Source organism: Sminthopsis crassicaudata, chromosome 4, assembly GCF_048593235.1.
Source record: "Sminthopsis crassicaudata isolate SCR6 chromosome 4, ASM4859323v1, whole genome shotgun sequence".
In the NCBI taxonomy this organism is placed as follows: Eukaryota; Metazoa; Chordata; class Mammalia; order Dasyuromorphia; family Dasyuridae; genus Sminthopsis; species Sminthopsis crassicaudata.
Window position 1 is genome coordinate 464,312,923 of NC_133620.1, and position 26,380 is coordinate 464,339,302.

The following is a 26,380-nucleotide window of genomic DNA, read 5'->3' on the forward strand; positions in this document are numbered from 1 at the left end:
GTTCACCCTTAAAATACTGAGCTGGCCAAGGCTAGGGGGGTGGATCACCATTTTGTTTCTTGGGGGAAGAGCCCTTCTTGGCTTTAGTTGGGGTCATTCCTGGCCCTCCTGGAGCAAACTGAATTCTTAGTCATGTGGAGCCGATACTGCCACGGCCTGTGTCCTCTGGACTCATTTAGGATCCAAGTCAGTCTTCCTTTATCCCCTTCTTTCCCAATTAGGAATTATACTGAAGATTCAGATGATGAGGATGATGGGGAAGAGGGGGATTCAGAGGAAGAGGAAGAAGAGGAGGAGGAAGAGGAGGAGGAAGACTATGAAGTGGCTGGACTACGACGTGAGTTTTTGATTGAACCTGGCTTGTCTGGTGTGCAGTTGTAGTTTCCCATAGCCAAAGACTGCAGGGAGCGCCTGCTTCTCATTTTTACCTGGGCTCTCTCTTCCTACTTTCCTGCGTGTCATGGCTCTCCGAGTTAGTTCAGACACAGCCTGGACGGATGTCAGCTGTAGGACACTCAGGGTCAAATCATTTTGCTCTAGATGGTTTGGAAGCCATTGGTTTGTCCAGATGATTTTAGCCCCCTCTAGTCTGTCCTTTCTTCTTTGCACTCAAGGTACAGGGCAGCCTCGCTTGGAGGGTGAAGGTGGTCAGCTGGACCGGCTATAACTGTCTCTCCATATAATTATCTGTAATGATCAGAAAGGCTTGTGCTCCATGTCTCATCTTTGACAGAATTGCCCGAGCCAGAAATGTTGTCCCTTTTATTAAGAGAATGAAAAATCCTGCAACCCGAGGAGGGGGGAGGTGTCAGGGAGTGGATTTTGTAGGCTTTTCCCCATTCTTTTGCCATTCATGTGAAAGTTCTATGAACTTGTGATCACCTTTTGCCCCCATAACCACTTCTAGTCACTTGAACCCTCTATCAGGGTCTGCTTTGAACTCGAACCAGTTCCTAGCTCTTTACAACCAGCTCCCCACCGGGGCCTCCGGAAGTGGCTGGTGGAGCTTCCTCAGATGATTCCCACGTCGTCTTGGTGTCGTCTTCCCCACCGCTGTTCTCTGGGCTTGGATTTCACTAAGACACGTGGGACAGTTTGGACTGGGTCCTGAAGTCCCCTGGGGCTAGCCTAGCCTGTGCTGGCCTCCCTTGGCACTCCTCTGCCTTCAAGGCCTCTGCTTTGGCCTGGGGTTCTTGACCTCTGGGAGTAGCCACACCCTGAGCCCAGTGCTCTGACAATAGCAGAAGACAGGCCTGTGATCTAAAAATACAATGTGAGATGTCGCCTGTCCAGGCTCTGCCTCGGCTCCCCGCCCCCTGCCTGGGATCTCAGCTGCTGAGCATTCAGGATGTGAGCCTGGAAAAATCATTGTGGCAAGACTTGGGTTTAGTGGGAAAGGCCCAGAGCTTAGTTCTTTGTGGAGCATTTGTGTCTGTGTCCCCCATGGGCGGCTTCGGCACCAATGCTAGGCCATGGCTCTGTTGCGGGCCTGACTCGGGCTGGGCCAGAACCTTCCTCTCCGAGCTCTGTGGCCCAGGTGGGCCCAGCAGCCAGAGATGGACACCTCCCAGGCTGGCCGGGGTGAAGGCAGAGCTCGGAAATCGGCCCCTGATGTTCTGGGCTCTCTGCAGAAGATGCCTGCCTCACCTCCCAGCATCTGGTTGACCTATGTTTCTTTGGAAAGTTCTGTTGAATTCTGGACCTTTTGGTACCTACCCAAGAGTCCTCCAGATGGCTCTTTGCTTTCTTGATGGCTTTGTGATTTCCTGAAATTTTGAGTCTGATGGGGGCTGGGGGAGACTTTGGCAGGGTCTCTCTATCCTCCACTTTCCTCTTTGGTTTGTTTTGTACCTGAAAGTACCTGAGCTTGGACATCCCATCCAGGAGGGGGGGGGGCGTGGCTGAGGCTGTTGGGACCCTGCTGGGTCAGGACCCTCAAGCTGGCCTGGGTCCCGCCTGCCCACCTGGTCTAAAATCACTCCTGTTTTTTCTTTTCCTAAAGTACGGCCCCGAAAACCAGCCCGGGGCAAGCACGGGGGCATCTCCTCTACGAGGCAGGGCCGGCGTCCCGGCAAGAAGCTCCATCCTCCCCGGAGACCCCGGCCTAGGGCTCTACCAGTCGATGAGGCAGAAGTGGATGAGCTGGTAAGCTGGAATTGCTTCAGGCAACAGGTGGGGATGCCCCTCCCCTTCTCCCCTTCCCCCATGTCCATCTAATTGGGGGAAGGGGACTTAGAGCGGGCCCAAGCCAGCTGGGACCGCAGGACCTCCGGGGACCAGCTATGCTCGGAATCCCTCAGCACTCGCGATCACACGTTGTCTGCGGCTTGGTTTTAAATAGTCTCTCTGTCTCAGAGGGTGGGGTGGGTCGGAGGGCCGGGGTTTGTGAGTGTGAGAATGCCAGCAATGCCAGAGCTGCGCCGGCTGCCTGAGTGCTTTTTCTGACAGTTGTCCGAGAGGGCCCTCCCCAGCTTTGGATCAGTGGCACTGGGCCTGATTGGGTAGGAGGAGAGGGAGCCAGGCCCTGTAGGGCCTGCTCTTACATACATGGCCCTTTGCCTTGGTCAGAACTGGCAGCGGCATTTTGGTGCAGCAGAGTCCAGGCCCTGCTCTGCTCCCCACTCCCCTCTGCCCCACAGCTCCAGAGGACCGCTGGTTGCTCCTTTCCCCTCAACTCTCTGCTTTTCCCCTGAGTTTCTCCCTATCACAGCCAAGGCCCAGGGTCCAGCAGCTATGGTGACGGCTTGGAATGGCACATTGAGCCCTGCTAAAAGCTGACTCTTACCCTAGTCCAGCTATTTGAGTAAAGGCACATGGGGCTGTGGCCAAGCGGGGCCATGCTTCAGGCCTCTGTCCAGATGCCTCACTTGTTTGGTTAGGATTCTTGTGCCCCCAAAGCCCCCGCCGGCCTTCGGTGCTGGCGTTTGCTTCATCTGGGACGAGCTTGCTGTCCCGTGTCTGTCCCTCTGTCCGGTCCCCCGATTCCCATGCTATGCTCGGGGTTCATTAAGAGTCACCTCCTTTCCTCTGCTCGGAAACAGGTGCTTCAGACCAAAAGAGGCTCAAGAAGGCAGACTTTGGAGCTGCAGAAATGTGAAGAAATCCTCACCAAGCTCATCAAGTTCCGCTTCAGCTGGCCTTTCAGGTCGGGCACCCCATGCCTGCTCTCTCTGGCCTCCTGTCCCCTCCCAGCCAGCTCTCCCTGGCCTGTCCCTGGGTTGGGGCTCGCAGGAGGGTGGGGGGGGGAGGAAGAGGCTCATCCCTGGGCCTCCAAGGCTGACTTCCTCCCCCTCCGGGCCTTTCTTCCCAGGGAGCCGGTGACCACAGAGGAGGCGGAAGATTACTTTGACGTCATCAGCCACCCCATGGACTTCCAGACGATGAAGAACAAATGCTCGTGTGGCGCTTACCGCTCGGTGCAGGAGTTCCTGTCCGACATGAAGCAGGTGTTTGCCAACGCGGAGCACTACAACTGCCACGGCAGCCACGTGCTGACCTGCCTGGCGAAGACAGAACAGTGCCTCGTGGCCTTGGTGCACAAGCACCTGCCGGGCCACCCGTACGTCCGCAGGAAGCGCAAGAAGCTCCCGGACCAGCCCCTGGAGGGGGAAGCGGGGGACAGTGACCCCGAGCCGCTGGGACATTCCAGGGGGCGGAAGAGGAAGAAATAAAAGGAGGCCGGGGCCGGCGTCCGGGCGGCGGCGGTGGGGAGAGAGCCCCCGGCAGGCCTACCAGGGGTGGTTTGGGGGGAAGGGGGGGAGTGTTCTTTCTCCGGGCCCCGTTCCCTAGACCTCATCGCCACCGCTGCAGAGAACTGAGCGCCTGCTTCCGATATAATAAATATTGTTAGGCAATGTTGGTACTAGGTTGGCTTCTGTGCCCGGAGTGATCTTAAGAGGTTTGCAATGGGGATGGGGGTGGGCGCTCTTGCCGCCATGTTGAAATTGTTAGGAAGTCAGTGAAATGCTGCTGAGTTCCCTGGAAATTCCACCCTGCCCCTTGCTGAGAATTCTCTCCTCTCCTCCTTTCCAGCCCCTGGGGGGTTGCCCGAGAGCCCACGCCTCCCTCTCACCAGGGAAGGGGTTGCTTTGCCACACAGGACCAAGAGTAACCAGGCCAATGGGCTGTTGATTTTAAAATATATATATATACACACATACATACATATATATATATATATATATATTTATATATGGTCTTGATTTTTTTTGGGGAAAAACTTTCTCCTGCTCCCAGTAAAAATGGGTACATCCCCCCTCATTTTTCACCAGCATCATGAGACAATTTGGCTTTGAGGTGATCTTGGTGGGTCCGAGGGCACGTTCCCTTCCCTTCCACCCTGCGCCGCCCCCTCCCCCCATCCAATTGAGGCACTTCACTATTAAAGACTGGAGGTTCCTGCTCCCTTAGTTGGCTTATAATCATGCAGCCAGCCAGTCCTTCCCTTGGATGACTCTGGCCAGAGGAGGGACACTGGCACTCAGCCCATCTCTCAGCCAGACAAGGTTTGGAGGGCAGAACAAAGCAGGAAGAATTTGAAAGTGTAACTTTTTTTAAAAATTGATTTTTCTAGTTATTAAAAGTTGCTTGTTTCAGCAGTGATATTGTATAAAGGACACCTTGTAAAATAATTGTCGTCTTGCTTTGGCACATGTACAGGACAATTTATATGAAAGCTGTGTTTGCTTAATCCTTGTTCTCCCCCCCCCCCCCCCCCCAGCTCATTGAAAGCCAGAAGGATGGGGGGAGGGGCTAGTGTTGGCTCCTTGACAGCGCCACTCCCACCCCCCACCCCCACCCCAGCTCCCTCCTCTTGCCAAGTGTCGAGGCCCCAGATTCTGGTTTGGAGAATCTGAGAGGGTTTCAGTGGCTTCGGATGGAGAAGCCCTTTCCTCGGTGAGTCCTTAGTTGTTGTATTTAGGCAAAAGTTTGTAGTCCTGATTCCCTTTTATGGCCAACTTTGATTAAAAAAAAAAAACAAAAAAAAAATACAGAACAGGGTTAAATTTTTTCTATCAAGTTTGAATTTGGAAACTGAGCCAGCCAGCTCTAATGTACCTATTTAAATACACCCACAGAAGCGATGTAACGCCTAGGATTTGAGAATAAAACCTTTACTACTAAACTGCAAGGTGTGTGTCCCCGTACGTCTTATCTTGGTGGCAGAGGACGGCTGGGGAGCGCGCCGCCGGTGGCTGATGCGGCTCCCTCGCTCCCCTCTGCCCCCGTAGGCCCAATCCTTGTTCCTTAGTGAGCGCCCGATGTTGCTTCAGTGACGTCCGAATTGTATGTTGCCTTTCTTTGTTTTTAAAAATTGTCATTCAGGAGGGAAAGGGTCTGCCAAAGACCAGGCTTGTAATAAATCGGAATTTCAAACAATAAACGTCATGTGCTTGTGTTTGTTTAAAAGAGAACTCTGGGCACCCCAGGGGTCATCGCTAGTGGCCGGCTGCGGCTGTCCCTTCTGGGTCTTGGTCGCCAGTGGCCGGCCCTACTTGGCCCGGCAGCCAGCGAGGCGATGTCTTCTGCCGGTTTAGCCACGGGTCGGGCTTGGGCAAGGATGGTGAGCCAGTGAACCGTTCACTGCGATGTCCTGAAGTTTCACTTTAAGAAAATAATGTACTTCAGGCATAACTCACCAAAGGCACAGGCCTCAGGAGGTGTCCTTGGCCATGTCTTCTTGGTCGGGGCTCTCTAGATGGAAGTTATTCCCTGGCCTTAGGCACAGAGCATTGGTGAGTTTGGGAGGAGCGGTTTCCCCCAGATGGGAAGGTGTGCTCCCCCCCCCTTCAGGATTCTCTTACCAAACTGGGCCCAGAAAGTTTACAAAGTGCTTCCCTCAACCTCCCATGAAATGAATCTGGGCCGAGGAGAGGACCAAGACCCACAAAGCTCTAAATTTGGACTTGGGGCGCCCTGCCTGCCCTGGCACCCTGTTGTGTACAGCTCACCTGCCTGGTGGAACATGCGGTGGGGCCAGAAAGTCCGCTCTAAGCTCCCCTGACGTTAGGTGGCGAGATCCCACTCTGGGATACCCTGTGGGTGGCGGCCATGCTGCTGACCCTCAGCAGTGAGGGACTCCCACTGGTGCCCCCCTCAGGGGCTTGGGGCCACTGCGGTGTTCTACCCTTAACCGTTGTGCTCAGCCTTAACTCCATATAACCTTAGGCCACCAGGTTATTCATTTGAAGTAGGAGAAAAAAGGTCTCCAGGTGGTAACAGGAGCCGCTCCAAGGTGCCTCCTGCTTCCCAAAACAAGGCTGAGGATGAGCAAGTCCTGAGTAGGGAGGACGCTTGGGAGAGCCAGGCTGGGAGTGGGTGCACTGGAGCCCACCTTGGCTCAGCGGGCACAAATGGGGAACCTGGGAAAGGGGACTGAAGGCTCCAGACACCCTGCCCTCACCCTCAGCCTCAGGCAGAGCACTGACTCCACCTTGGTCCAGCAGGTTCCCAGCGGAACTCTGCTTCCAGCATTGGGACCCCATCGTCAGACCCTGGAGGGCAAGGGGAAAGACATCTTTACGGTTCCACTTCTCCAAAGCTAGATCTGCCCTGAGCCCAGGGCCTGCCTGACAGCAGCCAGGATTCAGGGGTTCCACTGACCATAATCACCCCCCCTTCATCCTCATTGAAAAAATCATCAATCTATGAACTTGGAGTTGTTTCCCTGGAACAAATAGGGCAAAGGAAAGGGGAGCGGGGGTAGGGAGCACACATGGGGATGTACTCCTGGACCGGACACTGCCCGGAGCGGGGTGCCCCTATCTAGCCAAGTGCCCTGAGAGGGCTCCCGGGGATCATCGTCCCTCTCCATCCCTCCCTTCAGATGGAGATGCATTTCCTTTCCCCCTCCTCTAGCCCGACCTTTTCCAAATGCTGGGTGTGAATGGGGCAAGGAGGAGCAGGAAGAGGCAGCGGAAGTAACTGCTCCCGTCCCATCTCCCCAAGAAGGGAGCCCCCCCCAGCCCCATCTGCCACGCCCAGAACCCCGGGAGAGCTCGGAGGGGAAGCGGGTCTCCTAGTCCCAAGACCAAACCTCATCCCTCCCTAGTAGCCGGTGCCCTCTGACCCCGGGGGTGGCCCCAGCCCAGGCCACGCAGAAGCCCATGCACGGGGCTCCCACGTCCTCCTGGGGAGGGGCCAGCAGGCAGCCCGGGTCCCCCGCGTGGCGCATGGACCTAACCCCAGGGGGCTCCCCGCCCCCTCCTCCTGCCAGAAAATCGGGAATCCCACAGCCTTGGGGGAGGGAGTCTGACTTGGAGCTGTTCTCCCCCCTCCCCAGACCAAGAGCGAGAGAGTGAAGGGGCCCTGGTGTCCTTTCCAATGGGACAGGAGGGGAGCCGCGTGGGGGGGGGGGCATCCCTAACGGGCCCCTGGAGGCAACGGGACCTCTGGGGGGCAGGCCCGGCACCTCCGTTTCTGCAGTCCCAGGGAAGAAAGGGGGGACTCCCAGCCCCAAAGGGTCCGTGAGAAACGCAGCTGTCGCCTCAGCCCCGCCCCCACCGCCTCCCTCCGGGCCACCTCCCCCCTTCTCCAAACCTCGAGCCCCGGGGCAGACCGGGCCAGGCAAGTGGGGGCACACAGGGTGGGGGCGGGGGGGTTTATTCCAGTCCATGCTTCCAAAGGAACTTCACAATAAATTACATCATTAAATAAACTTCTGCCCGGCTCGCGGCCTTCTGCCCTCCCCTCCGTCCCGGGTTCTTCCGCAGCCTCGGGGGCCGGGGACACGGAGCTTCCGTCCCCCTATTCCGGGGCGCCTTCCTCCGGGGCAGCCCCCCTCCGCCCCCCCCCCGGGCCCGGGCCCTGCCGGCCGCGACAGCTGGCTGGCCACTTCAGCTGTCCCAGAAGGCAGGCAGCGTGTGCGCCGGGCCCGCCGGAGGGGGCGGGGAGGGCCCGGGAGGCCGCGCGCCGGGGAGTGGGGGGGGGGGGGCCGACTCTAGAGGTGCGTGGGGTTCTCCAGGTACGGGTCCGCCTTGGTCATGTGGAGGACCACGGCCGGGGCCTTGTAGTGGCAGTGCGGCCCGCGGCCGCAGCCCGCCGCGCCCCCGCAGCCCTTGCCCCGGGCCCGGCCCCCCGCCAGTTTCCGGTGGCACAGGCTCTGCCAAGTCTGGAAGGTCTTGGAGCTCCAGACCCAGACGCCGCTGGTGATGCCCACCACGAGGGACATGAAGATCTTGAGCATGAAGACGGCCACGGTGGGCACGGAGCCGCCGCGCAGGGAGCAGTCCCGGCGCCCCCCGGGCAGCGCGGCCGCCGCGCAGGGCTGCTCCGTGGCCCGCAGGCGCCAGTAGTCCATGTTGAGCCGCTCGTAGACGTAGCAGACGATGACGCAGGTGGCGGGCACGGTGTAGAGGATGGAGAAGACGCCGATCTTCACCATGAGCTTCTCCAGCTTCTCCGTGTTGGTGCCGCCCGTCTTCATGATCTTGCGGATGTGGAAGAGGGCCACGAAGCCGGTGAGCAGGAAGCTGGTCCCCAGCACCAGGTAGCAGGACAGGGGCACCAGCACGAAGCCCGTGAGGGCGCTGGCGTCCGCGCTGCCCACGTAGCACAGCCCCGTCAGCTCGTCGCCCGCCACCTTGCGCAGCGTCAGGATGACGATGGTCTTGAGCGCCGGCAGCCCCCAGGCCGCCATGTGGAAGTAGCCTCCGTGCGCCTCGATGGCCTCGTGGCCCCACTTCTTCCCGGCCGCCAGGAACCAGGTGAGCGTGAGCACCACCCACCAGAGGGAGCTGGCCATGCCGAAGTAGTAGAGCAGCAGGAAGACCAGCGTGCAGCCCGTGTTCTCCAGGCCCTCCTGGATCACGTAGAGGGCCCCGGCCTCGTGGTCGCAGGCCACGCTCTGCGCGCCGGCCACGGCGCGGATCAGGAAGGCCAGCGAGTACACGTTGTAGCACATGGACAGGAAGATGATGGGCCGCTCGGGGTACTGGAAGCGGTGCGGGTCCAGCAGGAACGTGAGCACGGTGAAGGCCGTGGAGAAGAAGCACAGCGCCGACCACACGGCCATCCACACCAGGGCGAAGTCCTTGTCGCGCCCCGACCAGAACACCTCGACCCCGGGCGCGCAGCGGGGGGCGCACGCGCGGCTCTTCGCCACGTACTGGAACTTGTCGGGGTTCTCGCAGGAGGGGGCGCCGGGCCCGGGGCCGGGCGCGGGCCGGGGAGGGCGCGGCGCCACGGGCAGCATGCCCAGGCCCTGGTGGCCCGCGTGGCCCCCCGGGGCGGCGCCCCCCGGGGCGGCGGGCGCGGGCCCGGCCGTGGCGTTCTCGGGCGCCTCCATGCACAGCGCGTGGGGGTCGTTGGGCGTGGGCAGGCGCGCGCAGTCCAGGGCGTCGGGCCACGGGAAGCTGAACTGCTCCATGACGGGCGCGCAGCGGCGGCGGGCTTGTTCACACATGGGCCGGCACGCGGGGATGGGCGCGGACACCTGGTCGGTGCACATGGGCGCGTAGAGCGAGCACAGGAAGAAGCGCAGGTGCGCGTGGCAGCCGTACTCCACGAGCGGCGCGAACTCGTGCAGCTTGGCCGCCGCCTCGGCCTGCGTCTCGTGGCCCAGCAGGTTGGGCATGCGGGTCAGGTTGTAGCCGATGCCGCGGCACATGGGGATGGCCACGGCCTGGCAGCGCGCCCAGCCCCGGCCCCGCTCGCGCTCCGCCTCGTCCGGCCCCAGCTCCAGCGCTGCCGCCGCCGCGCCCGCCACCAGCAGCGGCCAGAGCAGCGCGGCCCGCGCCGGCCCCGGGGCCATGCCGGGGGCCGCCCCGCGGAGGACGCGGCGGCGGCGGGGGAGAGCGCGCGGCTCACTGCGTCCCCGGGGTGCCGCGCGCGGGGCCGCCCATGGCTCCGCCGCCGTCACCCGGCCCGGCTGGACCCGGCCCCGAGCCTCCGGCCGCGCTCGCGTCTGGCTCCGGCTCCGGGTCTGGGTCTGCACGCGCTGGAACCGCCGCGCCCGGAGCTGCCCGAGCCGGAGCCGGAGCCGGAGCCGGAGCCGGAGCCCGAGCCGGAGCCGGAGCAAGAGCTGGAGCAGGAGCAGGAGCAGCCGCCACCACCGCCCGAGCCGGGGAGCCAGGAGCCGCCCGAGCCCCCTCCGGGCCGGCGCTACCACCTCGGGGGCGGGGCCGGGCCTGGGCGGGGCCGGGGCGCAGGACACGCCCTCGGTCGGGGGCTTAAAGGCGCCGCGCTCGATTCCAGCCCCGGCTCGGCTCGGGCACCGCCTGGTGGAGGGCTGGCGCTCGCACCTGGAGAGGCGGGGGGAGGGGGAGAGGACTGTGTCAGCGTCTGTGTCTGTATCTAGTGTCTGTGTGTCTGTCTGTCTCCCTGTCTATCTGTCCCAGTGTATCGGGGCTTCCTTTTCCCTATTTTATCCAGTTGATGTTTCTAGACCCGGAAAGGCCTCAGAGGAGGAAACTGAGGCGGAGGGGTGCGGAGGGAGCGCTGCGCTCCTTCGCGCGGCCCGGCTCCGGAAGGCCTGACCTCCCGCCCGGCTTCAGACTCGGTGATCCTGGGCAAGTCCCCAAGCCTCGGTTTCTCCATCTCCGAGTAGGGATCTAGTGGCTCCTAATTAGTCCCCGGAGGTTCCGAGGATCCAATGAAGAAGCACCGACGGGGATTCGCGGCCCTTATCACTAGTTACTGAGTGGTCACGAGGAGACCCTGTGCTAAGGTGAAGGTTCTGGGACGCGAGAGGCCCAAGCGCTTGTTCCCCGTGAGAGCCCAACAAACTCTTGTGGCCGGTGGGGAGACTTGTCTTTGCCCTCTCCTCAATCTGTGATTTTCTCTTCATTTTCCGGGAGGGAGCCGGGAGAGTCGCCATATTTTGTCACACCGCGCCCATCCTTCACCCTTCTCCTCCAGCGCGGATCTCCTCAATACCCGTGTTTTGTCTCATTTCCTCGCCCTTTCCGGTCCCCATCTCCGGCCCCCACCTTTAGCATTCAGCCCCCTGGGATCACCGCCCTCACCCGGAGCACTCAGAGAGCGATCCCTTCCCAGTCTTGGATTCGAATCTTGCTTTTGTCAGTCACTCTGACCGTGAGCAAGTCACCCACATTTCCCCTCCTTCCTTGCTGAACTTCTCGAGCTCCCCGGGCGCCTTGCCCCCACCCCTGGACCCCTCTCCCTTACCCCCTCCCAGCTCCCGTTCCCGGGTTGTCCCTCCCCACAGACTGTAGCCCCTTGAGGACAGGGACAGCCTTTTTTTGTTTGTATGTATGTAGGCCGAATCCTGACTCAAAACCCTGAACCACTTGCGTTCTCCCCCCTCCTTTTCTCTTCCTTTCCTTATGGCCCCCAACTCCAATCTTGACTCCCCTCCTCCACCCACACCCCATCCTCAGCCCCATCTTAGCCCCCCCACTCCCACAATCCCTCACCGCCTCAGCCCCATCTCCACCACCCCCTCCCCACCTCCCCCGCCCCAACATTCCCATCCCTCCCCCTCTCCCAGCAGCACCAAAGCCAGGATTCATCCCAGGCCGCAGTGAAGCGCTCCTCTGTGCCCACTGTTTTGCCAAGAGAGCGTCTGTGGGCAGCCGGCCAGCCCCAACCCTGGGAGAGACAGAGGGACTGACTGACGCTTGAAAGGACACAGAGACACTGGCGGTTGTGTTTAAGAATGAGTCTCCTCCATGACTTTGGTCTTTACAAAACCCTGGATGGCCAGTCTCCATTTCTTCATCCCCGTCCCTGTCCCATCCTCCTCTGGAACCCAGCTTCTCCTGGAGACAAAAATAAAGGCTTAAGGGAAAAGAGGAGCCCCCCACGCCTTTCACTGACCGTCCCCGGAGCCCCCCGGGGAATCATTGTTTTCTCTCTGGGGTCTGCTCTGGTCTTTCAGTTACTCCAAGTCTGGCTTCCTGCTAGTAATCTCTTCATTATCATTGCTGTGGGCACTGATTCAAAGCCTGCTGCTGGCTTGGATTCAGACACACACACTCACACTCACACACACACACAGACACACACACACACTCACACACACAGACACACACTCACACACAGACACACACTCACACTCACACACACACTCACAGACACACACACACACACACACTCTCACACACACACACACACACACACACAGACACACTCACACACACAGACACACTCACACACACACTCACACACACACACAGACACAGACACACACTCACACACACACTCACACAGACACACTCACACTCTCACACTCACACACTCACAGACACACTCACTCACACACACACACACTCACACACAGACACACACACTCACACACACACTCACACTCATACACACTCACACACAGACACACACACACTCACACTCACACACACACACTCACTCACACACTCTCACACACACACACACACACACACAGTCAGAGGAGGAGCCTCCCAATAGATAGAGCAAGGAGAATTATCTGCTTCCCAAAGCTTTGGTGCTTTCTCAAAAGAGTCACCTTCACTGCTCTCCTGGTCCCAGGAAGATAGGATGTATATTCCAACTGATGGGGATTTTCCCACTTTTTTCAGGAAAAAAAAACCCTGTTATTCTCTGCAGAATGAAAAGAAGCGGTCGGGGAGAGAAGGCCGTCGCCCTACTGGGTAGAGAAGGGTGCCAGGAGACGTGGGCCCCGCCCAGCCTCCCATGGGGACTTGCTGCGTGACTCTGTCCCCTCGGGGCCCCTGGAGCTGAGGGGCCCACACTAGGCCCAGTGGCCCCTCTCTCTCTGACGGGTGCCTTGAACCCGAGAGCTCTGACCAGGGGCTTTGGGTTTTTTTATATTTTAGTAACTTTTTAAATATATTAAAACCAATACAAAAACCAAGAGACTAAAGTCGATAGAGCTGGTTTCTCCCAGAAGCCTGTGTATTTTACACCTGTAAGAGTATTTTCCAGCAAAAGGAACCCCCCTCCCCCCGGCACCCAGTAGGTGCTTGTTGATGGCTTTCCAGAAGGAAGTGGAGGAGTCTGTCCTGAGACGCTGAAGATGGTCGCTAGCAACCAGAGCGAACGCCCAAGGGTCGGGCCCGGCCCCCCCGGGGTCTCCCCTGGATGCGGGGGCCATCGAGGGCCGTGGGGAGGACGGGCGGGCTCCTTTAGCCAGGAGCGGATCCAGCCCCATCCCCGAGCCCGGGGCCTGTTGCCATGGCACTGAGCCCACTCCCAGGAAAGACAAGAGGAGAGAAGAGCTCTGGGGGGTGGGACGGCCCCTCGCCCAGGCGGACTCCGAGGGAAAGGAGAAAAGGATCCCTCTGAGCCGGCTCTCCCTCTCCCTCCCGGCTTTGTTCCTCGCTGCCTCTCCTCACAAAGGGGGAACAATGACCGTGGCTCTCGCTGAAAGGGACACTATGGAGGGGGGTGGAGAGGGAGGGGGATGAAAACCAAGATGGCTTCCCCTCCTTCCCAGACGAGGCTCCCCACCCCCCCAGCCCCACTTCCTGGGGGACTTGGGTCGCCATCCAGGCCCAGGTGGAACAGAGCCCAAGAGTTAGCTTAACCAGGGGCCTGGGCAGACGTGACTCTCAGGCCCTCCCCCCCCTCAGAAACGCCCGGCCTCCCCCCTTGGAAGGCAGAGCCTCTGAAGGCTGCTGGACTCGAAGCCACAGCGCTGAGAGCCCTGACTCACGGCATCCCCGACCTGGAGCTGGGGGACACCTGGAAAACGGCAGGGAGCCTCTCCCCTGATGTATAGAGGGCTAATCGGGCGGTTCTACTGGCCCAGGCCAAGGGCTCCACGAGCCTGGTCCGGCCCAAATCTGGAGCAGAGAGCCCATTGTCCGCCCCGTTTGGGGCAGTCTTCTAGGTCGGGGTCTCAGGCCCGGAAAGTGTGAGCAAGCCTCCCAACCCCCCAGGCGCATGTTGTAGTCACCTGGACTAAGGTTAAACCTGCAAACCCGAAAAGAGAGTCAGAGAGAAAGAGTAAGAAAGAAAGAGAGAGAAAATGTGAGAGAGAGAGAGAGAAAAAAGGAGAGTGAGATAAAGAGTGAGAGAGAGAATAAGAGAGTGAGAGAAAAAATAAACAGAGTGAAAGAAAGAAAAAGAAAGAGTGAAAGTATGAGGGAAAAAGTGAGGGGGAAAGAGAAAGTGAGAATGAGATAATGAGAGGGAAAGAGTAAGAAGTGAAAGTAAGAGAAAAAGAAAGTGAGGGAAAAGAGAAAGGAAGAGAGAGAGACAGAGAGAAAGAGAGACAGAGAGAGAGAGAGAGAGAGAGAGAGAGAGAGAGAGAGAGAGAGAGAGAGAGAGAGAGAGAGAGAGAGAGAGAGAGAGAGAGGAGAGAGAGAGAGAGAGACAGAAAAGAGAGAAGAGAGACAGAGAGACAGAGAGAGAGAGACAGAGACAGAGAGAGAGAGAAAGAGAGAGAGAGAGAGAGAGCAGAGAGAGAGACAGAGAGAGAGAATGTCAAATTCCACCTAGTACAGAGTTCTGCACCTGAGGTCTCGGAGCCGCCACTGAAGAGACCCACACTTGGATTTCTGGGGCTCCATGAACTTCTTTAATATTTCGGTAAATGCTCCAACCTCAGCAGCTTCTTTTGTAAATCATTATGTCTCATTTTATGCATTTAAGAGCACGATTCCGAGGGGGCTTCCCCAGACAGCCTCACTGTCCCAGAAAGGTTAAGAATGAGAAAACTAACGCTAGGTTTGACTCAGGTGGGGCGCTCCTCTGTCAGTGGCGTTCCCCTCCCCCCGTTTCTCCTTGTTCCCCTCCACCTGCTGAGTTCTGAGGAGAAGGGCCTCCGAGGGTCTCACTCCGGACTAATGGCGGGATGACCGGCCCGGAGCCCCCCACCCCGAAAGCCTCGGGCAGGACGTCCCCGCTGACAAACATCTGGGCACTAGTCATTCGCAGGGGGAGGAAAGGCCGGCGCCCAGGCTCGGGGAGGCCCCTCTGACCTGCACAGACCCCGCTCCCCTGGCACCCCCACCCCCACCCAGCCCCAGACAAACTGCCTGGAAGGAGCTTTCCCAGGAGAAGCTCCGCACCCTGATGAAATCTTCACGGACCTCATCGCAGGAGCCAAGGCCCCCCAAGTTCAGCCCCTCGTTTTACTTTAGAGCAGGGCCCAAAGTCACGCCTGTAATAAGTCAAGATTTGAACTCAAGTCCCTTGACTCCAGATTTGAGACTCTGGAGTGGGGATCCTGGGCTATTCAGTAGTCGTGGCTGACTCTTTAGATCCCCCTGGGGTTTTCTTGGCAGATACTGGCGTGGTTGGCCACGTCCTTCTCCAGCGCCTTTGACAGACGAGGAAACTGAGGCAGAGTGAAGTGACTTGCCCAGAGTCACACATCGAGGAAGTGTCTGGGGCTGGATTTGAACTCCAGGCCAAGGCTTTCTCCCCAGTCCCTGGCTCTCCCCTGTATCTCCCCCCCAACCCCCCATGGGAAGCTCCAGCCTCTTGCCTTAGTGCTCAGTCCCACTGATGTCAGAGCACGGTCCTCTCTGTCAGGGAAGAGTCGCCCCAGTGGGAGTATCTTTGGTCTCCCGGGGGCTGGGGGAACAAGGCGTCCCCCATTAGCCTTGGCATGTAGGCGGGGGCATGTCCCTGCCTGGGAGGACTTCTTGGGGAAGTCCTGGGGGACCTGGGAAAGAAACAGCCGGGGCCAAATCCCACCCCACTGTCTCTGTGGCCTCCGCCTCTGAGCCTCCATGCCTCCTCTGCAAGATGATGGGGCTCAGCTCCCCCAGCCTTGCTTTGTGACTCCGTCTGAGGGGACCGGGCTGCCTTCCCAGGGATGGAGCCCGTGTCAAGGTGGACCGGGCGGGTTACTAGTGGGAAAGTCTGCTGGGCCTACAGGATGAGTGGAGGACTCTCCGGCCTCTGCAGGAGGAAGAGCCTCCAAGGCCCAGTCCCCCTCCCATACGCAGCTGAGGGCTGGGGGCCGAGGTTCCCATTCCTCCTGAAAGCCGCTTTGTAGATGCTGGGCCAGGAGCTCCTGTTTCGTTGACTTTGGAACCTGCCACTTATTTATCCAACTTGAAGGAAAATTCAGCAGCGGTGGAGGGAAAACAAAATAACTCGGCTGGCCACAAGGGGAGGGGAGCCCTGGCCCCAGCCCCCTGGCCCGCCCCCACCCCCACGGAGGGTGGGGGCTCCTCCAGGCCCCCTCTCTCTGCATTCAGTGGTCCTCCATCAGCAGGGGCGGAAGGGCTGCCTCTGTCTTAGGGGAGGGACTGCAGGCGTTCATCCCCACTCTTCCTCACCCCTGTCTGAGCATGTGCTTAGGAGGCTACTGCCGGCCATGGGCCTGTGTCACACTGTGGCTGGGGTGGAGGGTCAGGGGTTAGAGGCCAGTTTGTGCTCCGATGGGAGGTCCAGCAGTGGCCCCTGTGTCTGCTCGGAGGTTGAACCAATAACCATGGCCCAATTGGCCTGGACCGAGTCCCTTCACATGAGGCAGGGTCTGCCCTCTCCCCTCCCCAACCCAGGGTAGCGCCAGAGGTGAATTTCACTTTCAGATGTCACCGTTACTCTTGGCTGCCCCTGGTCCTCCCCCAGATTCGGGTCTTATTAGTAGAGACCTAGAGGGCCAAGGGAGGGGAAGATCCTCCTCCTCCTCCTCCTCCTCCTCCTCCTCCTCCTCCTCCTCCTCCTCCTCCTCCTCCTCCTTCTCCTCCTCCTCCTCCTCTTATCCTCCTCCTCCTCCTCCTCCTCTTATCCTCTTCCTCCTCCTCCTCCTCCTCCTCTTATCCTCCTTCTCCTCCTCCTCTTATCCTCCTCCTCCTCCTCCTTCTCTTCCTCTTATCCTCCTCCTCCTCCTCCTCCTCCTCCTCCTCCTCCTCCTCTTATCCTCCTCCTCCTCCTCCTCTTATCCTCCTCCTCCTCCCCTCTTCCTCCTCTTCCTCCCCTTTTTTTCTACTTCTCCTTCTCCAGGCTCCTAGGCTCCTCATTATCAATTGACCATTTGGTCATGAAAATCAGACCTGGATCCAGTCCTTTGTCTGTCCCCCTTCTGGGGCTTCTTCCCATTCCCGACATCAATCATTTATTCAGAATCCACACAGTACAAGCATGTACATTCTAGGCCCCAGAGGTATAAAAGCAGACGTTCTCCCAAAGGTTTTACATTCCCGTGAAGGGAGTACATCACATAGTGTGTGTGTGTGTGGGGGGAATCTGCAAAGGGAAAGAGCCTGAACAACTCAGAACATCAGGGAAGACTTCCTGTGAGAGGTGGTCCAAGAGTTAAGCTTTGAAAGAAGGCAGGATTCTAGGAGAAAGGAGGGAATTTCGGGCATGAGGAGGAGGCACCCAGATGCAAAGGTGTGGAGGTAGGAGATGGAAAGTCAGATTCTGGGAAGTCCTCCAATGTTTGGCTTAAGTGCACATCTTTGATGACGTCTTCCCTCGGCTGGAAGTGTTCTCCCCAACACACGCTCATTCGCCAATGTGGATCCCTTGTTGGGTTACCCCATCCCTCTCATCCTACCCTATCCGGTTATCGGGGGGCGCTCTGCCATCATGTAAGCCCCTCCACTGGGGAAGATGCCAAACCCTGTTTGACTTGGGAGGTGAGTCTCTGAGAAGTTTAGAGTAGACTTTTTGTCTCCTTACTAAGTGATTTACCCAACCAATAACAGCCGTTGGTGTCTGGGACAGGATTTGAACTAAGGTCTGCCTGTCTCCAAACCCAGAGCCCTGACTGCTCTATCACATTGTCAATGCTTCTTCAGTGTTGACACAACCTGTGGCTTCATGGGAGTCTTCCCAAAGGTGCAGAGCACGACTTCTCTATGATTTAATAGAAGGTTTTCAAGAAATGTTGTGGCCAAAAAATCCGCCACTCTGAAAACCACTTCCAACAACAGAGGCTTATTATCTGATAACTGATTGTCCAGTTTGGACTCACGGCTCTTCCAACATGGTAGGACCCCGGTTAGCTTGAAAAGTTTAGCAGGAAGTCTGCCTTGCATCCGGTAGACATTTCATCCATATTGGTGGAGTACCAATCTTTGTATTCCTAGCCCTTAGCACCTGCCACTTTCTTGGACCACCTCTTACAGGAAGTCTTCCCTGATGTTCTGAGTTGTTCAGGCTCTTTCCCTTTGCAGATTCCCCCCCCCCCCGCCCCCCCACACACACTATGTGATGTACTCCCTTCACGGGAATGTAAAACCTTTGGGAGAATGTCTGCTTTTATACCTTTTATACCTCTGGGGCCTGGAATGCACATGCTTGTACTGTGTGGATTCTGAATAAATGATTGATGTCGGGAATGGGAAGAAGCCCCAGAAGGGGGACAGACAAAGGACTGGATCCAGGTCTGATTTTCCTCCTTTTCCTTTTTTTCCTTCCACAATTAGGGTTAAATGACTTACCCAGGGTCACAAAACTAGAAAGTGTTATGTGTCTGAGGCCAGATTTGAACTCAGGTTCTCCTGAATTCAGGGCTGGTTTTATCTACTGGACCACCTAGCTATCCTTCCCTCCCCCCCCAGTATTAATTTCTGACCTGTCTGAGTAGGGAAGGACTACTGGTCTCTAGAAAAGACACTTTGTTGAGTGTAACCAAAGACCACACATGCTACTGCCTCTGGGCTTGCAGAAAGGAGTTTATACTGTCTCTCCCACTTCTAAAGTCCATGATTCTATGTTTCCATGTGGAACAGAAACAGGAACAGGAAAGACTCCTGAAAGACTTCAGTAGAGATTTCCCTCCAAATCAACAGTCATCCATTCATCACTCCTTGCTGGGTCTGCTCAGACAATGGGGTCTCACATTCCCAAATCCCGTTAGTATACAAGTCACATCTCTTCATTTTGTCTGCTAGCACGAGAGACTTTGTGAGCCGCCTTTGCTGCAATGAAAATATTCTCTATTCATGGCATTTCCCTAATCTACCCTTCCGGTACTAAAGTCAAAAGAGTAAATGAGCTTAATCTGACATGACTCATTCTTAATGAACCCTGGATTCTCCCAGTGCTCACCTATTTCCTTTCTAATTGCTTCTAAACTGTCCCTTGAATATTAGGAATCCATGGCAGTTTTTCTAGTCATAGACCACTCTGAAGTGGACATACTTTCTTTTCAGGAGATTGGGAGATTGGGAGTCCTGGATCTCCTCTGATGCTATCCCAGTGACTGTGGGCAAGTTATTTAACATCCCTCCTTCCCAGGGGGGAAAAGAACGATAACAATGATGACGATAATTATCATTTATATAGTACTTTGATAATGTTTGCAAAGAGAACAAATATCTCATTTGATCCAACAATTTTGGGAAGTAGGCTCCATTATTATCCCCCTTTTTACAGATACTATATAATACATTATATAATGTATAATATATAATATGATATAACATAATATGTCTTATATGATATTTATTATATTATATTATATTATATTATACAAATATTATCTCATTTGATCCTCCTAACAATCCTGGGAAATATAATATATTATATACTATATAATACATAATATATTATATTATACAAATATTATCTCATTTGATCCTCCCAACAATCCTGGTTAATAGGTGTCATTATTATCCCCATTTTTACAGTTGAGGAAATTGAGGCATACAGAAGTCACTAACACAACTAGTAAGTTCCTAAGGCTGGACAAGTCTTCCCAATTCCAAGTTCAGAGCTCTGACCATTTGGCCTCCTGCCAAATGTCTCTAAGCTCACTTCTAGTCAGGAGTCATGATCCATTCCAGCCATCACCAGCAGTGGGTTAATGATTTCTTTTGACTTTTAGTACTTTGTGATATCATCCATTAGATTAATTAAGAAGAGCTAAAGGTTCTCATTAGCATCTCACTTTTTGAGGGGGAGAAGGGGAGTTTGTCTTTTTTTAAAATTATTTTTATTTATTTTAAAGAAGATTTTAATTCTATCTTTTAAAAAATTCCATCTTAGCCATTTTGTTCTTTCCCCTTTAAAAAATATATTTTTTTTTGGTGGAGAAAATAAAATTGATTTCTTGTATCTTTTCCCACCATCTATTGCTAGCTTTCCAGGCTTACTGTCACTTCCCTTTCTTCCCACTTTAGCCGCACATAAGAATGTGCAACCCCACCTCGCACCATCATCATTCTAAAGTTTACAACCCAGAACCTTTAAATTCTTCTTTCTGACCATAACCTCCAGTCTTCCCATCTCTCATCTGGTCTTATTTCTTTTGTGTGTATGTGACTTAATAGTACCTTATTTTTCTAATATGTAAAGATAGTTTTTAGCATTCATTTTAAAAATATATTTATTTATTCTTGTTGGGGCAATTAGGGTTAAGTGACTTGCCCAGGGTCACACAGCCAGGAAGTGTTAGGTGTCTAAGACTAGATTTGAACTTAGGTCCTCCTGACTTCAGGGCTGGTGCTCTATCCACTGTGCCACCTAGCTGTCCCCAATATTCATTTTTATAAGATTTTGTGTTAAAATTTTTCTCCCTCCTTCCCCTACCTTCCCTCTCTCTAAGACAGCAAGCAATCTGATAAAGGTTAAATATATGCGATCATTTAAATCTATTTCCATATTTGTCATGCTTCGATGCACATTCAGTCTTCATAGATTTCTCTCTGGATGCGATTGGCATTTCCCTAAGTCTAAAGGAATTGCCTTGAATCACCACATTGTTGAGAAGAGCCACGTCCATCCCAGTTGATCATCACAATAATCTTATTGTTGCCATGTGCAACACGGTTCTGCTCACTTCGCTCAGCATCAGTTCCTGTAAGTCTCTCCAAGCTTTTCTAAAATGAGTTTGCTCATTGTTTCTTACAGAACAACAATATATCATTACTTTCCTGTTCCATAACTTAACCAGCCATCCCCCAGCTGATGGGCATCCACTTAATTTTTTATTTCCTTCTGCCCTCATTTCTAATTTTTTTTTTCTTTTTAAATGTTGTGTGGATACTCCTTTCTGTTTCTATATCACTGTCATTCTCCAATGAGTATCCCATTACCAATAAAACTCTCCCTTTTAATGAAGCAGTACAAATTTTTTAAAATGAGTGCATTGGTCACGTCTAAAAAAGCACGTCCCATGATGCATTGATACACTGTCATCCCTCTATTGAGAGTCATCCCTAGTCTTCTGAGGTCATGATTGGGGCACTGCTTTGATCAGAATTCTCAATTTTTTTTGAAGTATATAAAACCATAGGTCTAGAGCCAAAAGGGCCCCCAGATTCCATCTTGTCCAATCTTATTTTATAGGTGAGGAAACCGTAGCCCATGTAGGTAGTACTTGCTTAGAGTCCCACAGGTGGTAAACATCAGAGGCAGAATTTGAACTCAGGACCAGAGTCAATGCTCTTTCTATTGTACTACATTATCTTCCAAACCCTATTCTTCATCGGAACCACAAGTCTCTCCTTCCCTGCTCTCTCAGTCCATCATCCCTGTTCTAACCCGGAAGAAACTGGTTCCTGTCCATACCAGGAGATTTCCTGTCCCCCTTCTCCTTCTGTTATTGGCATTCTGCTAAAACCCAATTCTGGGTGAGCTCCACCCTCCCCTTCCCTCACGGCTGTTCACATGCTGCTAGACACCATGAGAGAATCTTCGATAACTCCATTTTCGGGCTTCATCACCAATTTCTGTTCTATAATCTCAGCTGGGTTGGAGGAATGCAGCCAAATGGGAAATGAAATAGAGGTTCTGGGAGGAAACATCCAATAGGAGGCGGGGGGACAAGGGAAGGGTCTTTGTGAGGGGAGGTTTCCAGAGCTGAAATGATGAAGAAGCCGTTGGGGAAGGATGGAGAAATCTGAAAGAGGAGGGAGAGATGACAAAATGGCAGCCCTGTGCCATTCAAAGTGGGAATGGCCCAGGGGCGGCTGCTGTACTTCCAGTCTGGGCAAGATAGAAAGACCCAGTCTTTAGGGGGGGAAAAACACCACCCAGGGCCAAGATTTAGCTCCAGATCTTCAGTGTTCTTTCTATCACACTCTGGTCTGGCAGATGCCGCTGCTGAGTTTTTGACCTGATGACTTCCACCTTTGGAATGGAAGCTCCTTGAGGGCAGGGACTGTATTTATATTTTCAATGTTTAGCACAGTATCTAACCCAGAGGAAATGCTTAATAAGTGCTTTCTCTCTCTCTTTATTCTCTCTTCCTCTCTTCTTCCTCTTCCACTTTTTTCTTTCTCCCTCTTTGCTTCCCTCTCTCCCTTCTTTGAAGTAGCTGGGACTCATGGCTGATGAAATGTTGGCTGGTCTTATTACCCTGCTGATTTGTTTTCTCTGTCTTTTAAAATCTTATTTGCAAAAAAAAAAAAAAAAATAGCTTGTTGGAAAGAGGTGGGGGTAGGGCTTGATTGAGAAATAAAGGTTTCATGACCCTAGAAGGTATCAACAAAAATGCAATAAAGCAGAAAAGGAGGAAAGGAGAGGAAAAAAGGTAAAAATTGGGGCAAGGTTGGCTTGCTAGACTGAGATAAACCAATTTGCCCCGTTGAGGCTGAAGTTCCTGGACTCTTATGAAGGGAATGCTGGGAGCATCTCACAGATCCCTCTTGTGAAGATCTCAGACACTGTGGTGCCATTGATTCTGCTGATAGACTGCCAAAGGTACAAGGGGAGGGCTAAGATGCTCCTTTGACTTGAGGGAAGGACGTCACCGTGGTCAGGAGTGTGTTCTTGCCATCTGGCGCCCAACTTCACCCCTAAACTCAGAGACTGAAATTCTAATGACACAGACAGAAATGGTTCCTTTGAAGAAAAGGGGATTTATCTAAAGAGACTGATGTGGAGACATCAGGAACTTATTAATTAATTCCGATTTAAAACATACACACAGAGGCTCATAGATTGATTGCTAGACCTTACGGAACATTGAACCCAACCCTTAATTTTTTAAAAATTCCGATTAATAAATTCCATAGAGGGAAAATGACTTCCCACTGATGTGGAATGTCTCCAAGGCCAGTTCTGTTTACTACTCCACATTTTCTCATCCAGAAAGCAGTCACTAGGGCCAAGAAGAATAAGAAGGCATACAAAAAAATGGTGTGATCCTTACTGTCAGGATCCAGTTGGAGCATCAAAGTCCAGAATGAGCTGAGGCTAGTGATGAATGATAAAGACAAGAAGACTTTTTCTAGCTGTATCGTGGGCAGGGTGAAGCTTAGAAGGACAGCACTGGAATTTTAGTTAGATGGGACAAAAATAATGGAGGAAGAGAAGTTACCTTGCGAGTGGAAGGAGATGTGTATTTTTTAATATGGCCAATGGTTGGATTTTTTTCCTGATTGTACATAGGGATTTTTTTTTTCTGTTTTTAATTTGGAGGTGGGTATGGGGCAAGACAGAAGGAAATAATGATAATGGATGACCTCACTCCCTCCCAAAAAAAATAAAGAAGAAAAAAAGAGGAGGGTCATTGAAATACTTTTTTTAAGTGCATAAAACCGAGAAGGAAGCACAGACAATCAGGACAGTTTTGAAAATAATCCACTGAGAAATGAACAGAACCAGAAGATCGCTGTACACTTCAATGCTGTATGAGGATGTATTCTGATGGAAGTGGAAATCTTCAACATAAAGAAGATCCAACTCACTTCTAGTTGATCAATGATGGACAGAAACAACTACACCCAGAGAAGGAACACTGGGAAGTGAATGTAAATTGTTAGCACTACTGTCTATCTACCCAGGTTACTTATACCTTCGGAATCTAATACTTAATGTGCAACAAGAAAATGGGATTTACACACATATATTGTATCTGGGTTATATTGTAACATATGTAAAATGTATGGGGTTGCCTGTCATTGGGGGGAGTGTGTGGAGGGAGGGGGGATAATTTGGAAAAATGAATACAAGGGATAATATTATTTTAAAAAATTACTCATGCATATATACTGTGGAAAAAAATTCTAAATAAAAGAAAAGAAAATAATGCACTGAATTTGTTGTTTGTTTTCAGAAAAAGAAGCAGTATAGAATACAGTTTTGGAGTTTCATGTACTATCCTACTTTTGTGCCTTACTTTGTAAACAGAGATACTTAGGTTGTTTTTTGTTTGGTTTGTTTTTTTAGGTGTTAAGTTGAGAACAAAAGGAGGGCTGAGAAAAAGACTGAACTACTCGATGCTTCCTTGCCTTTTATTTTTTCCTCTTCCAAAGAGAAGGACCTTGGTGTTGGGAAGGATGGAATACAAATGATAACTGGTGAGTTAAAAACCCAAGATGCCCAAGACATAGGGAGTAAGAGAGCCCCTCATCATTGCCACTAGCTTCGGATGACCAAGTTCAGATAGACCAAGCCTTAGGGTAATAACTATGGGATTGCTGATCTGTTATTGGTGATGTATGAAAAATCATGGAGAGACTCTGAGGCCTGAATACAGTCAAATGTCCCAATTTTCCAAAGATAAAGGAGAGAAAGGATAGATTTTATAAACTCTAAACCCAGCAAGACTGGCTTTGATTTCTGGCAAAAATGATCACATGTTGTGAGCATTTATAAAGGAAGAACCAGCATGAACTTCATCAAGAAAAGGTCATAACACATCAGTCTTGACAGGGATACCAGACTAGGAGGGAGAGAAATGCCACAGGCAAAGCAAATCTTTATCTAGATTTAGAAGTAATACATACACAGGTCAACATAGAAGTACTTGATAACAACCCCCCCCCCAAAAAAAAAAAAAAAAAAACCTATTTGTGTAGAAAAGATTGAACAAGGTTCATCTGGAAAAAGAAAAAAATGCCAGGAATCTCAAGGGAAATAATGAAAAAGATGGAGGATACGGGCCTCGAAGTACCAGACCAGATCTCAAGCTATCCAACAGAGCAGTAATCATCAAAACAATTTGCTACTGGTTGAGAAATACATAGGGTATTTAAGTGGTGCAGTGGATGGAGTTCCAGTCTCATCTCAGATAGTTACTAGCTGTGTGACCCTGGGCAAGTCACTTCACCCTGTTTGCTGCCTCAGTTTCCTCATCTGTAGAATGAGCTGGAGAAGGAAATGACAAAACACTCTTAACCAAGAAATTTCAAATGGGGTCACAAAGAGCTGGACACTACTGAAATGACCAAATAACAAAAGAAATGCAAAGGTCAGATAGTCGAACATGTTAGGCACACAGAAGTGAACTCAGTAACCTCAATGTTTAAGAATAAGAGCAATACCTACTCTATGGCTACTCTTTGACCGTACTAGAACTCTACCTCAAAGTAAAGAGGAAAAGTGCCCACATAAATAAAAATATTTATAGCAGCTTTTTTGGTAGTAGTCAAAAAAAAAAAAAAAAAAAAGAAAAAAGAAAAAAGAAAAAAAAGAAGAGATAGTACTAATAAATGCTAAAAAGTAGCAAAAAGTAAGGAGGTTTCCATCAATGGGGGAATGACTAAACAAATCATGGCAGATTAATGTATTACAATATTACAAATAGCAAAAGGGATGTTTTCAGAGAAACATGGGAAGACATTTATGAACTCATGCAGAGTGAAGTGAGCAGAACCAGGAGGCTCATTTACAATGCTGAGATAACTAATTTGATTTGGACTGCCCTGAAGGGCACATCACACAGTGCAGTTCCCCTGTGTCTTCTGCCCTGGTCAGGTCAATGAGTCCAGCTCTGGGTACCATATTTAGGAAGGACAAGACAAAATATTTCTAGAGAAGGGTATCCAGGAGAATGAAGACTTGGCCACTGAAGAGACTGTGAATGCTTCGTCAAGAGTGAAGAATTAGGAGAAGATGGTATATCAGTCTCTACTTGAAGACTTATTTTGCTTGGGAGTAGAAAGAACAAGAAGCAAAAAGTAGAAATTTCAGAGACATATTTAGGTTGGATGTAAAGACAAACTTCCCAGTAATTAGAGTTGTTCAAAAATGAAATATTGTGCGGCAGCTAGGTGGGGCAGTGGATAGAGCACCAGCCCTGAAGTCAAGAGGACCTGAGTTCAAATATGACCTCAGACACTTAACACTTCCTAGCTGTGTGACCCTGGTCGAGTCACTTAATCCCAATTGCCTCAAAAAAAGAAAATAAAAAGTTTTAATAATAAAAAAAAGAGGACAGTAAAAAAAATGAAATATTGTGCCTTGGGAGGCAATGGACTATTTCTTATTTGGGCCTCTAAAGTGGAAGTTTGGTGACAATTTGTGGATGATATTATAAGGGTGAACACCAGATTAGACATCCTTTAAAGATTACTAGCCCCAAAATTCTGTAACTAATAGAATTAGTCAGTGAACCTCAGAGAAATAGAATCCAAGGGATTCACTTTATATGAAATACATGCCCCTTTAAAAGTTTTTCTTCAGATGTTAAAAAATGTGAAGTAATATTCAGAAGAAATCAAAGTCTCAATAGTCATATGGAAAAAAATATTCTGTCTCTAGTAATTAGAGAAATGCCCATTAAAACAACTTTGAAGTTCTATCTCATGCTTATCAGATTGGCTAACATGACAGAAAAAGA

At 52.4% G+C, this 26,380-nt stretch overlaps 2 protein-coding genes across 3 annotated transcripts in view; one reads left to right on the forward strand and one right to left on the reverse strand.

The window, feature by feature from the left end:
- Positions 1–5,383, forward strand: part of BAZ1B (bromodomain adjacent to zinc finger domain 1B) — a 54,697-nt gene extending 49,314 nt beyond the window's left edge. For both annotated transcript variants that reach the window (XM_074264085.1, XM_074264086.1), the window contains exons 16-19: positions 222–337; positions 2,003–2,145; positions 3,042–3,145; positions 3,311–5,383. In XM_074264085.1, the coding sequence (XP_074120186.1) occupies positions 222–337; positions 2,003–2,145; positions 3,042–3,145; positions 3,311–3,671 (724 nt within the window). In that variant the 3' untranslated portion in view covers positions 3,672–5,383. The remainder of the gene's footprint in view (positions 1–221; positions 338–2,002; positions 2,146–3,041; positions 3,146–3,310) is intronic.
- FZD9 (frizzled class receptor 9) lies at positions 4,691–10,107 on the reverse strand. Its single transcript, XM_074264090.1, has one exon. It carries the CDS (start codon positions 9,749–9,751, stop codon positions 7,940–7,942), a length of 1,812 nt encoding a protein of 603 aa, XP_074120191.1. The 5' UTR covers positions 9,752–10,107; the 3' UTR covers positions 4,691–7,939.
- Between the last annotated feature and the right edge of the window lie 16,273 nt (positions 10,108–26,380).

Bases quoted from the DNA above. Each gene is read 5' to 3' on its own strand.
- FZD9 (XM_074264090.1), bottom strand. From the start codon at position 9,751: ATGGCCCCGGGGCCGGCGCGGGCCGCGCTGCTCTGGCCGCTGCTGGTG.